This window comes from Nannospalax galili, unplaced genomic scaffold (genome assembly GCF_000622305.1).
Source record: "Nannospalax galili isolate Female #2095 unplaced genomic scaffold, S.galili_v1.0 scaffold875, whole genome shotgun sequence".
Taxonomy (NCBI): Eukaryota; Metazoa; Chordata; class Mammalia; order Rodentia; family Spalacidae; genus Nannospalax; species Nannospalax galili.
Genome location: NW_008337059.1, coordinates 2,646,868 through 2,661,299, shown reverse-complemented (window position 1 = coordinate 2,661,299; position 14,432 = coordinate 2,646,868). Strand labels below are relative to the sequence as shown.

At 46.4% G+C, this 14,432-nt stretch overlaps 1 protein-coding gene across 1 annotated transcript in view; it reads right to left on the bottom strand.

Moving 5' to 3' along the window:
• Positions 1-12,929: 12,929 nt before the first annotated feature.
• The window catches only part of Frat2 (FRAT regulator of WNT signaling pathway 2), a 2,112-nt gene continuing 609 nt past the window's right edge, over positions 12,930-14,432 (bottom strand). The window contains 1 exon segment of the mRNA XM_029563044.1: positions 12,930-14,432. This exon segment is cut by the window's right edge and continues 77 nt beyond it. Within this exon segment, the coding sequence (XP_029418904.1) occupies positions 14,056-14,432 (377 nt within the window). The 3' untranslated portion in view covers positions 12,930-14,055.

The window sequence follows — 14,432 nt, the reverse complement described above, 5'->3', positions numbered from 1 at the left end:
CGGGGGGGGGGGGGGGGGGACAGGGAGGAGCCACATGGCGGGCACTCCAGGGACACAGCCGCTTTCTAATGGGCTCTCCGGGGCCATTTGTAATAACAGCTGCAATTCCCTGGATAGACGGAGTTGATCTCCTCCCTCTGACCCTCCCCCAGCTGTGCCAGCTCGCCTTTGTAAGTGAATAGAAACCGCGGAGAAAATGTGAACCTCTAAATGAAAAAGCTGCAGGCTTTTTGCCATTGTGACTGTGGTGAAGTGCTTGGAAATGCTGTTCACTCAGAGCGAATGTTTTGTTTTAGTTTTATAGAATCAATGGCTTGTTCAGCATCCAGATGTGGCTATTGACCGTATCTACACTTCGCACCGGAGTGTCTGGAATTGTGCCTGTCCTGATTATAGGATTTTAACTTAACTGAAATAACTGTTTTGAATAAATGTGTTGGGTTTTTTGTTCGCTTTTATTTTATACTAGCCTCCAGGGGGAAAGATGTACAGAACACATTTCTCTGATCTCCATAAACATGAAAAACACTTGAAATCCCTGTCAGCCTGGCTTGTGGATGGTAATTAGAGGCCTTTGTGTCTGAGCCTCTCACTAGTTAGACCAAAGTCTGTGCAGCTGGGTATGTACCAGTGCTGGCATGAAATTAAATGAAAAGTGAGGTCAGGGTTTGGACCAATCCCGTTCCTGAAACCTCAGAGTCTTGGATGTCAAGAATGGCAGTGTATTAGGGAGCTGTCAGTAGAGGACATCAGATCTGGAGGAGGACATCAGATCAGTCAGTGCTGAAGTCTGAGTCCCTCTCTGGGATCAAGTGAGCTATTGGTCAGGAGCTGCTGAAGATGTAAAGCCTGATGGTGACACTGGCTCTGAACACACACACACACACTTTTGACCATGACCCATTTACTACTATTCTGTCCCAACTGAGACAACAAGCCCACCTGTCTCTCTGTTCTGAGACACTTCAGTCTGTTCCTTCAAGGAATGAGTTAAGCTGGGTGACAGAAAGGGTATTGTGTTTACATCATCCACTCATTAAGTGGGGAGGGGACCTTGGACAAGATGCTCAGCCTCTGTGGGCTTCTATTTCCTGTGTAGGGCAGGGATGGTTGAGATACAGTGTGTGATGGCTGCCAGGCATATACTAGAGAAAAACAATATGTAACCTCTAGCCTGTCCTTCCCTGACTGGCTCTAAGTTGCCAGGTGACTGGGTCCTCAATTTTTCATTAAACAGGGTGAGCCACATTTCTAACATCACTTCTTGGAGGAAGTACTCTTGGACTTAGATCCTTGTTAACTCTTCACTCAATGTCCTATTATATCTCAAATACATACGACACTGATGGTCTCTGAGGAGCATCTTCACAACACACAAAGCAGGTTGTTTCCCATGGCCTACCCAGCAAGAGAAGGATGATTATGGAGGCTCAAAGACAAGTGGACGAGGGGGCCTCCTCAGTGCAATGCTGTGTATATAGGGACAGTGGCCAGGGGACATGCTTCCTCTGGTGTGGGAGCAGCCCTGAGATTCTCAGCCGGCTTTCTTAGAAATGGAGCGATCTTAGAGGCTTTGTCTCCATTCACAAACTGGCCATGATCAAATGCTGCCAGTATACCAAAGAACTAGCTCGTACTAAGAATAGTGCCAGGCATGGGAGTTCAGGCTTGTATCTCAGCACTGGGATTGCCACAAGTTCCAGGCCAGCCTGGTCTACAGAATAAGACCATCTGTAAATAAATAGCTAGATAGACTCAGCCTTAGATCTCACACAGCACAGTCCTCCCTTGAAAAAAGAAACCTGAAACCAGGCTTGGTACATACCTGTAATCCTAGCATTTAGGAAGCTTGGGCAGAAGAATGGGAAGTTCAAAGTCATCCTCATTTACATATTTTAAGGACATCCTGGGCTACATGAGGCCCTATCTGGAAAAAACTGGGGCTGGAGAGATGGCTCAGGGGTCAAGAGCACTGGCTGCTCTTATAGAGGACCCAGGTTCAGTTCCCAGCACCCACATAGCAACTAACAACTGTACATAACTCCAGTCTCAGGGGGATGCCGTCTTCTGGCCTCTGTGGGCACTTACATACATGCAGGCAAAACACTCATACATGTAAAAAATAAAAATTGTTTTTTGGGGGTTTTTTTGGTCTTTTTTGAGACAGCATCTCCATGTAGCCCCAGCTGTCCTAGAACTCACTATGTAGACCAGGCTGGACTTGAACTCACAGAGATCCACCTGCCTCTGCCTCCCAGTGCTGGGATTAAAGGCGTGTGCCACCACACCCGGCCAAAAATAAAATTTTAAGGGAAAACTAATAGGTACTATGCATGAGGTACTTGAAATGCTTTATAATCCTGTCATTTTTTTTTTAATCTTGCCAACACCTGAGGAACTAACAGTGGTACATCTCCTGCCTAGCATATTCATGGCCCTTGCTTCTATCCCCAGCAACACACACACACACACACACACACACACACACACACACACACACAAAAAAAAAAACAAAAAACAAAAAAAAAAAAAAAAAAAAAATTCTGCCAAGGTGGGCACAGTGGTATGCCTATAGTTATAGTTACTCAGAAGGCTGATTAGGAGGACTGTTTCAGCCCCAGAGTTTGAGAGACCAGCCTGGGAAATGTAGCAAGACTCTGTATCAAAAAAATAAAAATTAAAATCTTGCCAGGCTTTACTACTCACCCTCAAATCCCCTTTTTAGAATAGAATATATCAGAATTTCTATAAATGAATAAACTTATTAGATCTTTATGTGCCTGCATGCATTCATGCTGGTGAATTAAACCCCAGAGACTGATGAATGCTAAGCAAGCATTCTACCATTGAGCTGTACCCCCAGCCTTATTAGATCATTCTGTACATGGAACAATGGTCCAGGAGCATAGGTAGGACAAAGATCCTCCAAAGTCAAAGTCTAGAAGCCAGATTTTTGGGCATCCAGTCAGGCTACACAAGTGCACATGTGAATGATACCTTTGCAGTTGTCCAAATTGGTAACCATGCCGTTGGAGCCCACTATGAAGATTGAGCTACAGAATGTCAAGTACGCTGTAACCATTTTCTTTTCTTTCTTTCTTCTTTTTTTTTTTCTTTGAGACAGGATTTCATGTAGCCCAGGTTGGCCCTGAACTTGCTCTGAATCGAGGATGACCTTAAAGTTCTGATCCTTTTACCTCCTCTTCCCATGTGCTGGGATTACAGGTGTTAGTCAGTGCTGGGAGGTAGGTACAAATTGAATGAAACAAACAAAAATCTAAAATTAACCAGTTGACAAATTAAGTGGAGAAAAGAAGACCATATCTTATAAAGAGCACTCAAAAGTCTGCCACCCTAAGATCATTCTAAACGGCATAAATGCTTTTTGGATTCCATTTTTATCCATTTTTGCTCATTCTTTTTCCAGCTTAGAAGAAGGAACACGGAGTGAAGATCAGACACCACTTTCCTATCCAGCAAAGTCTGTGTTGAACCCTGTGATCCCTTCCTTCCAATCAGAAAAGAGTTACCTTGGCAACCAAATTACTAACTCACTCAATTAGCTCCCCCACTCTTTTACCAATGCTCAGAAATCACAGAATGTCAGCCTCGGGAGAGCTCAGGCTTCACAGGCTGGGGCTCCCACCTCATTTAGAGATGGAGGTGCATGCCACATGATGCTGTAAAAGCTGGTGTAGGCAAAGAAGAAATACTCCTGGGCAGTGTAGTGTTCCCATCCGTGTGTGAATGCAGTACAAATGACCTGCCCATAACAATGTCTCCTAGAAGACATAGAGGCAATAGCTGGCCTCTACAGACAGCCAGAGGCTAGCTGTGTGCTTTGGGGCATGGTCCAGAAGCTCATATGTCAATAATTCATCTGCAAAATGGGATAAGCATAGAGCCTAACTTGCAGACCTTGTGAGATTAGATACTACATAGGAAGCAAATTGCAAAAACAAAACATCACTCCTGGAAGCTTTTTTTTTTTTTTTCTTTTAAAGATAGGGTCCTGTGTATCTCAGGCTGGACTGAACTCACTCTACAGCCAACACTGGCCTTGTACTCCTGATTTTCCTGCTTCCACCTCCCAAGTGCTGGGGTCACAGGGATTCATCATTCTGCCTGGCTCAGGAGCTATTATATAAAGGCCACAACTTTGACTCTTGTATAGAAAAAGACAGCCCTTTACTGACTTCTTCAAAATCAATCTCTCTCTCACTCTCCTTTCTTCTGTGTACTGTGAGGCCTTCTATGCACTATACAACACAGCTATACCATGAACCCCAATCTCTCTTAAAAGGCACAGGGAATCAGGAGCTGGCCAGATGGCTCGGTGATAAAGGCTCTTGCCACCAATCCTGACAACCTGAGTTGCATCCCCAGGATCCACATAGTAGAAGGAGAGAACCAAATTCTACAAGTTGACCTCTGACCTTCACATGAGTGCTGTGGCATGGATAGCACTTGCTACTGTTCTTGCACAGCACCTGGGTTTGATTTCCAGCATCCACATACAACACCTCAAAACTGCCTGTAATTCCAGCTCCAGGGATTTCAACACCCTCTTCTAGCCTGTACAGGCACCAGCATGCAGATGGTGCACCTAGAGATAAGTAGGCACACACACATACACATGAAGAAAAATACAAATGTAAGGGGGTGGTGAGATGGTGTAACTGGTAAAGGTACTTGCTGCCAAGCCTGATGACCTGAGTTCAATCCCTGAAACCCACGCGGTGGAAGGAAAGAATGGACTACTGCAGGTTGTCCACTGACCTTGATACGCAGCCATGGCAGACACTCGTAAACACACGATTGCACATACACACACAATAAACTTTTTTTAAGGCACAGAGAAGCCAGTGCAGTGATGCACACCTGTAATCCCAGAGTTTAAAAGGTGGAGACAGGAAGATCACAAGTTCAAGTTCACACTTGTTTACATAGCAAGTTCCAGGCCAGCTTCAGTTACCTGAGATCCTGTCTCAAAACACAACAAAATGAAAAGGCACAGAGACTGGAGATGTATAGTTTAGTGGTAGCATGTACAAAGCCCTGGCTTTGGTCTTCAGCACTTGAAAGGGGGAAAAAAGAAAAACCCACAAAATTTGCTTCCTCTGAGGTCAGCGAGGACAGACTGGATCTTGCACCCTAGTTACAGTTGCATAGGGAAGTGTTAAAGATAGCTGAGACTTGGGCTAGAGAGATAGCTCAGTGATTAAAAGCACTGGCTGCTCTTGCAGAGGACCTGGGTTCAATTCCCACCACCAACATGGTAGACCAACAACCATCTATACCTCCAGTTCCAGGGAATCTGATGCCCTTTGCAAGTTTGCATCCAAGTGGAGCATTTACATACATGTAAGACACACTTATAAAATAAAAATAAATCAAAATATTTTAAAAGGCAGCTGAGACTAAAGAAATAAAGGAGTTCAATAGGAAAGGGTTAGAGGTCACTTTTTAGCCAAGCCAGGGTTGGAACTTGTGGAGCTGAGGCAGCAAGGAATAGAATGTACAGCGAGGACAGACTGGGGCCCAGATCTTAAGACATGCCCCCCCCCCCATTTCTTATGAGGAAACCCATCTCCTCTAATTCAGTTTCTGTGTTCAGCTGAAGTTCAGTTTGCCTGCCCTCTCCACATCTGTAATTTGTGCTGAGAAAACCGGTGCCATTGCTTCCCAGGAAGTGACCAGTTCATTTCATTTTCTCTCTTCATTCCATTCACTGTCATTATAGAGTTATCTCTGGGATTCATATGTGTCTCCTTCCCAAAGAGATTATATATTATTTGATGGCAGAGGAATAACAAGATGAAGAGGATGTTTTAGGCGGATTGTTGGGCTACATGGCATAGGGAGTGGACTGGGGCTAAGGGGGACTTATTTATGGCCACCCAGATCCATGGCTGGCTGTTATAGCCTCCAGGCACCAGGTGATAAAGGCTTGGATAGGCAAGGAGAGGAAAAGACAAGAGATGTTTAGAAAACAAAGAGCACAGACTTGAGTACAGTACTGTGTAATCATAAAAATGTGGGCACTGGAGCTGGGCTGCCTGGCTCCTTCCTTCAAAACTCCTTCCTGTGATTCTGAGGTTTCTTCACCTCCTAGCATCTCAGTCCAGTAATAACAAAAGTTCCCACCTGTTGTTGTGAGGATTAATTGAGCTAATACTAGTAAAACTACTCAGGCCCCTACCTGAAACATGGCTACATTTAGTAACGCCACCTGGGTATTGGCATTCAGTAAATATTTACAGAGCAAACAAATAGGGTGATTTTAACAGCCTGGCACAAGCTAAGGGTGTCTGGGAAGGAGATGAGAGCGGAGGTGCCTGAAAGTCTGAAGAAGATGAGAAAGAAGAACGTGCTAAAAAGGCAAAGCAGGAGGCTGGAAATGCAGCTCAGGGGTATAGCATTTGCCCAGCAAATGTGAGGCTCTGAATTCAATGCCCAGCACTGTTAAAAGAACTGAAAAAAGAGAAAGCGGGGACCAAAAGATGGAATCCTCAGCCAGGAGAGAATTGTGCTTGTCTGAAGGCAGGTGGAGGATGAGAAGGGCCCAATTAAAGAGAAAGTGCTCCTGGTGGAGATTCCTGCTCCTGGTGGAGGTGTGAAATGATAGGGTTCCCATTCTGGGGAGTCTGAAGAGCGGGGCTCAAGGGGTCCGTATGTTTGGATGGCCCATAGGACAGCACCTTGAGCCACAAACTGCCCTACTATAGCAAAGCGGAGGATATGACAGGCTATTGAAGCAACTTTGTGTAACCTTTCAGCTGAGATGGCTCAGTGTTTCTGTGAATGAATTCCCTGTAGCTAATGCTACAAAGAAGTGAAAACTAAAACTGATACCAAGGAGTTTAGTAACTGCTCCCTCTTATCTACTATCAACTGACTCACAGGAGGTAACATTCACAAGCCCCAATTGATAGGCTGTCCAGGCAGTTTATTTGACTTATTGATTTGGTTGGGTTAAAAAGGCACAAGCTGGTTATCATCCTATTACCTTTGCCCTGCCTCTGCCTATTTCTGTTTAACTGTCGAAATTAGATCTCATAATAAATTGAGAAATACTTCCCTAGGTTTCCAGGAAAATCTCTCCCAGACACTGAAATCACAAGCCCCTTTCTTCAAATGCACCTTAAATAGAACTTTTCTTCCACTGAGATGAGGATGAAAATGTTCAAAAGAACTGAGGCCTGCCAGATGCCTCAGTCGGTAAAGGCCCTTGCTGTCAAGCCTCAGAACCTGAGTTTGATTCCCAGGACCGACATGGTAGGAGGAGAAAACTAACTCCTGAAAGCTGTTCACACACACACACAAAACACAAACACACAAATATACACACATACACACCCCACGTAAATAATAAATAAATATAAATAATAACCCCCCCAAAAAAAAAAAAAAAAAAAAAAGACACTACTTAGCCCAGTGTGGTAGGTATGCCTGTAATCTCAGTTCTTGGGAGGCAAAGGTAAGAGCATCAAGAGTTCAAGACCATGTTGAAGGACTGGAGAAATGGCTCAGCGGTTAAGAACATCAGTTGTTCTTGCAGAAGACCAGGGTTCGAATCCCAGCACCCACATGGCAACTAACAACTGTCCGTAACTCTAGTCCCAGGGGAGACAGCCTCTTCTGACCTCTGTGGGCATTGCACGACATGGGTACACTTACCTACATGCAGGCAATACACACATAAAATAACACACACATAAAATAAAAAAATAATAAATAAAATTAAGAGTTCTAGACCATGTTCAAAAGAGATGAAAGGATATTATTCACTGGTGCTGATAAAGGAAAGTTGAACTTTAGTGTTCAAAAAACATCAAAGCATGGGCTGGAGAGATGGCTCAGTGGTTAAGAGCACTGGCTGCTCTTGCAGAAGATGCAGGTTCGAATCCCAGCACCCACATGGAAACTAACATCCGTCCGTAACTCCAGTTCCAGGGGATCCGACACCCTCTTCATTCTCTCAGGGCACTGCATGACACCAGTACACTTACACATAGGCAGGCATAACACTCATACACATAAAATAATAAATTTTATTTTTTTTCTTTGGATGTGGTGACACACACCTTTAATCCCCAGCACTTGGGAGGCAGAGACAGGCAATCTGTGAGTTTGAGGCCAGCCATAGTAAGTTCTAGGCCAGCTGGAGCTACAGGGAGACCCTGTCTCAAAAAAGACCAAAACAAATAAGTAAATAAATAATGAAGTCATTGGCCAAAATCTGGTCCCATAAGCCCTGGACATCTGTAGCCTGGAGGCTTGTGCATAGCCATAAACACAGCTGTGTGGCCATTGTGTTCCACAACCTAGGCAGTTCACCCTGAAGCTTCCTTGGCTCCCTTCCCTTGGTTCTACTGTACTTTGCTTCTGAATGAGTTCTCATCTTCCTCCAGAAAGTTGATGACCTGGTCTTTGTAAAGTGCTTAAGACACAGCCTGACACTTGATAAGCACTAGGTACCTTTACTCGTCTTTTTTCATTGTTGTTCTGGCCAGCATTTCCCAGACTCTATCAAGCCCTCTCAGCTTCAACTGCCAAATCTTTATCAGCCTTTCTCTCTCCGAGTCCTAGTCATTTGAGACCCTGGACTGCTGTCTCTATAAATTCCTTCATGAGTCTCCTAACCAACCCTTCCACCAATACCCCCAACCCTACCACACACAACCAAGGTTCTCCTTCCATAGAGCTGTGGTCCTTCCTGCTCAATACTTCCAGAATGTTATCAGGGGAACTTAGGCACTGGTCCCTTTAGAAGATGAGTCATCTCAACTGTGTCCCTCCCTACCATTCCATGGCCATTTATTCTAAAGGGCTAAGCGTATCCTAGCCAGTCTTTCCTGAGTTGAGTATTAGGAATGGGCCATCCCAAGCTGCATTTTTAGAAATGGTCTTTGTTTCCTCAACACTGAGACCTTCAGGCCAAGGGCCAGGGCTAGGCACTCTTAGCTTTTACAAATGGCTGGATGAGTACCAGGACTGGAGAACATGGATGAAAGCCCAGCAGCTGGAAGGACCATGGCCAATAATGACCACCTTCACTGTCATCAAACCCAAGGGTCTTATGGAGAAGAGCATCAAACTTTTTTTTTGGGGGGGGGGTTGAGACAGGGTCTCTCCCTATAGCCCCAGCTGGCCTGGAACTATGTAGACCAGGCTGAGGGCATCTAACATTTTGAGAAGAGATTCTGCCATTAGTCTGAAATTCATGAGACTTCAAAAGGCCTTCTTGAGCATACACCAACCTGAGGGACCGTTCATTCTATTACTGGCCTAGTGAGACACATGCTCTCAGGGCTAGCGGTGTTACCATCTGGGAGGGGCTGAACATTGTGAAAACAGGCTGAGGGATGTCCAGGGAAAGCAACCCTCTGGGCTCCAAGCCTGGGACCATCTGGGAGGACTTCTGTATCCAAGTTGGCAGGACATCATTCACAGCAGCAGTTCTGTGGCTTGTAGAAAACATTGGCTTGTGTTTTCAACTCAAGAGTGGTGTTCAGTACTGGATCCTCCATTGACAGGAGGGTATACCATAATGCTTTCCCTATCCATTTCCCCTCTGCCACTGTGGAGGAAGTTTAGCAAATCTAGTTATTACCAGAACTTCCTTAGAATCAGGAAAATTATTGTAAGATAAGAGTGTTCCCTGGACAGTTATGTGCTAGCATTACAATGTTTCCTCCTTGCCAGTGTGGTGGTGTATCTTTAATCCCAACACATCTGAGGTAGAGACAGGCAGATCTCTGAGAGATTGAGGCCAGCCTGGTCTACATAGTGAGTTCCAGGCTACCTGGGGCTACAGGGAGACCCTGTCTCAAAAAAGAAAATTGTTTCCCCATGTGTGCCCCCCCACCCCACCCCTGAAGGCAGATCTGAGTTTGAGGTCAACCTGCTCTGCATATCAAGTTCCAGATCACCAGGACTACATAGTAGGACCCTGTTTCAAAAACCTAGACAAAAAAGGGTACCCATCAGGGTGTGTGCCCACGTCAGAGCTCAGTTCCCTTTTTCTTAGTTTCTTGGGTCCTGTAGATCTTTTGTCCTTGGCCACAGTGACCATTCCCATTTCACTCCTGACTGTTCCAGTCTAAGATGTCTGCACAAGATGCTGCCTGTCTTGGGTCCTGGGTTCATCTTACAGAGGATCTGAGATTCTGAAAGAAGCAGCCACATGCTGTTCTGTGTGCCTCTTAGGCAACTCCTAGTCCCTTTTAGGTCTCAGCCTTCAAACCTGATGTGGGCTTTTCCAGGGTGTGTCCAACTCCACCTCATCCAGGATCCCCAGAACTTTATTACGTAGCTGATGTACAAGCGAATGGAGATGTTATTGATGCTACTATTAAGTATTTAGCGGCCAAGATTTGTAGGACATTCTTAAGAACTTTAATAAACTCAACAAGGGAGAAAATGTCAAAGTCTCACATAGGCTGGGTACATGCCTGTAATCCTAGTTATGAGGGAGGCCAAGATAGGAGGATCAGAAGTTTGAGGAGGTCAACCTAACTTAGCAAGACCCTGTCTCAAAACAAAATAAAAAGCTAAATGTGATGCCATATGCCTGTAATCTCAGTATTGGGAGGCAGGAAGATGGCAAGTTCAAAGTCAGCCTGGGTACAAAAAGAAAAAAAACAAACAAATGAAACTGAGATGGCTCAGTGTAAAAAATATTCTCTACATAAGCATGGGGACCTGAGTTTGTATCCCTAAAATCCACATTGAAAAAAACCAAAATAGTCCCAGCACTCAGGAGGCAGAGGCAGGTGGATCTCTGTGAGTTCAAGGCCAGCCTGGTCTACATAGTAAGATCTAGGCCAGGTGTGGCTACAGAGAGACCCTATCTCAAAAAGACAAAACAAAACAAAACAATCCTGGAAAGATGGCCCAGTAACCACTTGCGGCTCTTGAATTGGGGTCCCAGCATCCCCATGGCAGCTAACAACTGTAACTCTAGTTCCAGAGGATCCAATGCCCTCTTCTGGCCACCACAGGCATTGCACGACATAGGTGCACTTACATGCAGGCAAAACTCATACACATAAAATAAAAATAATTTAAAAAACTACACACACATATAAACCCAGTACTTGGGAGGCAGAGCTAGGAGAATCCCAAGAGCTTGCTGGCATATCAGTCTAGGTTAGTCAATGAGCAACTGTCTCAATTTCAAAAAATAAGGCATAGAGGGATCATGGCTGGAGAGATGACTCAGTAGTTAAGAACACTGGATGGTCTTCCAGAAGACCCAAGATCAATTCCCAGCACCTATATGGCAGCTAACAACTATCAGTAACTCCAGTTCCAGGGAATCCAATGTACTCTTCTGACCTCTGCAGGCAGTGCAAAAACTGAGTACACTAACATACATATAGACAATACACACATACACATAAAATAAAAATAACAAAATTATTTTTTAAAAAGCAGGCTGGGTCTATAGCTCAGTACCAGAGTACCTGCCTGGCTTTTCTGAAGACCTAGATTCAAACTACAGTAACATACAACACATAACTTCAAGCAAAATGCTCAATGTCCTAGGCCCAGTATCCTCATCTACAAAATGGGAAAACTGCCCACCTCATGGCATATAGTCATGTGGTGGTATGAAGCTGGAGCCCCTGAGAACTAGGTAGCTCAGTGCGTTAGGTACCATATGAGGAAGGGGTATCCAACAGGAGAGGTGCCCCAGGGAACTCAGCAGCAGAGCTGGGCTATACCAAGAAGTTATTTTGGAAAAGTCAAGACAGGCAAGGTGGCTTATGTCTGTAAAACACCCCCCCTCCCCACACAGGGAGGCTGAGGCAGGATTGCCACAAATTCAAGGCCAGCTGGGGTGTAGAGTAAGACTCTGTCTCAAAAAACAAACAAAAAGCTGCTGGGCATGGTGGCACACACCTGTAATCCCAGCACTGGGTAGGCAGAGGCAAGAAGATGGCAAGTTATAAGCAAGGGAGGCATAGGAAGACCCTGTCTCACAAAAACACAAAAAAGTGAAGCAGGAAGCAGGAAAGACTCATGCCCAGAGATTGGGGTGGAGAAGGGATACCTCAAGAACTTAACCCTTGCCTGCTCACACCAAGCTACTTTACAACTACCAAATAAATAGCAGTTAAGCCTTGTTTTTCTTTCCCCCAGGCCACACCTCAAGGCTGGGTCAGTCTCAAAGAAGAAAACAGGCTGTGCTTTGCCTCTGCCCTCCGATTCTTACAAAAATACCCAGAAGACAACACTCTTCCCTTCAAACCCAGAAAGCATCCTTAGAACATGGTCTCTTTCCTCAATGGGAGTGCGAGCCCACTGGGCAGTTTCTAAAAACCCAGAGGCCAGCAGGTAAGAGGGCTCAGCAGGCAGTCAAATCAGACCACCTGAGTTTGCTCCCCAGGACCCACATGGTGGAAGGAGAACTGCCACAAGTTGTCTTCTGACCTCTATAGGCTTGCATGGCATGTGTACAACACCTATTATACTAAATAGATGTAAAAATTAAATATAAAAACAAAAATCCCAGCAATCGGGATGCTGAGGAAGGGTGATTCTGCGCGTTTGAGGCCAGCCTGGTCTACATGGTGAGTTCCATGCCAGCTAGGGCTACATAGTAAGAACCTGTCTCAAAAAAAGAATAAAATAATCCAGAGGCACTCAAGCACAGCGGGTCTGCTAGAGACAGACTCAATGTGGCACAGGCCCCTTAGTTACCCAAGTACACATTTACTTTTGGGGGTACACCACATATGTGCTTCCTTCCCTCTCCCACCTATCAAAAAACAAACCATGCTCCAAAACAAAAACCAAATTTATTCAGCAGACAATTAAGAAATCCTATAAATCAGGACCACCACAATTTCAAGACACTCCGGTGCGAAGTGTACCTCAATAGCTACATCTGGAGGATGAACAAGCCATTGAATCTTTAAAAAAAAAAAAAAAAAAAACTGGTTTAGCTACCTTAAAAGTTTGGGGGCTGGCACTTTACTAAAGGTGCCGTCAAGTTTCACAAAGGGAAAGTCAGCGGTTTCTCCTCCCAAAGAGTCACATTTTCAAAACGGTTTCAGTCACTCACAAAGAACTGGTAGGTGAGGAAACCGGGAGGCCCCTCAGACTCTGCAAGAGGGCCAGAATAGCGCAGAAAAGTGTCCAGGGCTTTCATCCAATCCCGCAGACACCACAAACAAGAGGGCTGCAGAGGGCAGGAGGCTGTTTATGGCCGTTTCTGAGAAAGCTGGTGGCACGGCCAGGAGTGGCCTTGCAGGAGGAGGAGTTCTGGAAAGAGAAAAGCACAGAAATCTCAAACAGCTCTCCCCACACGGCCTTACGGGCCTGCGTGTCCTCGGAAGACTCCAAGCGGTGACAAAGCAGCCAGGGCTGCGCTTGGAGCAAGAGAAAAAGGAAAAAAAACACCCGAGTGTAGGTTACTCAACAAGTCAGTAAACCTCAACCCAAAACCAATCTGACCTTGGGTCAAAGTTGGCAAGGTCAAGTCATTTACAAGTCTACACTGAAATTCAACTCTCCCCACCTTGAGAAGTCACCACCTGGGTCCCATCACCCACCTCCACTAGTCAAAGGTTAAGTAGGAGAAAGTGGGCGATGCCAACCCACCCACTGCCCCGTTTTTACATTCTTCACCCCAGAACCTTCTTTGCACAGCAATTGTAGCACCATATTCAGTTAGCTCCTCCACCCGAAAATAACGAGACGATGTATGCCTATCAGTTTTCAAGTATTGTTAGAAAGCCCTCCCGATTCCCGCTCCTGCTAGCCCTAACTTTAAACAATCCAAGCACACGATGGCCCCCGAGGGCTAAGTCAGGTACAAGTCCACACAAGTAGCTGCCATAGTTCAGGTCCTCGGCCGGGGCTGGGGAGATCGTCCTCAGGCGGCACGGGACATTCCGCCACGCTTTCCGTTTTCTCTTAACAGCCCGTCCGGCCGGTAACTTCTGGACTTGTCGCCCGCTGAATGGAGACGGCAGCTTCAGGTCAGGGCGGCCGGGGGCAGGATGCGCAGCGGGGTCCCTCTTCCTCCTCCAGAGACCCGGGTCATAGCCAGGCGCCCGAGGGCTGCAGGGCCACCGAGTCTGGTGCGCTTCGGCCTCCCCCAGCCCCCGCGGGGCTCGTGGCTGCGACCGCCGCGACGGCTCGCTGGAGCCTCCGCACCGCTTCCTTGATGAGGTTTCCCGACAGCACCAGCTGCTGAAGGAGCCGGTGCGGGTCGTCGTCGCCGGCCCTTGCCCCGGCCGGGGTCCACCGTCGCTGATGTAGACGCCGAGACGCAACGGCGCCCCGAAGCCAGCCTCGGCGGCACGACCCCGGCAACGCGTCGGGGCCCGCAGCCAGCTCAGCCACGCAGTAGGGCGCCGCCCGGCCCCGCACGCGGCCGCGGTCCCCTAGGGCGCAGCGGACGGCCCCCGGGGGTG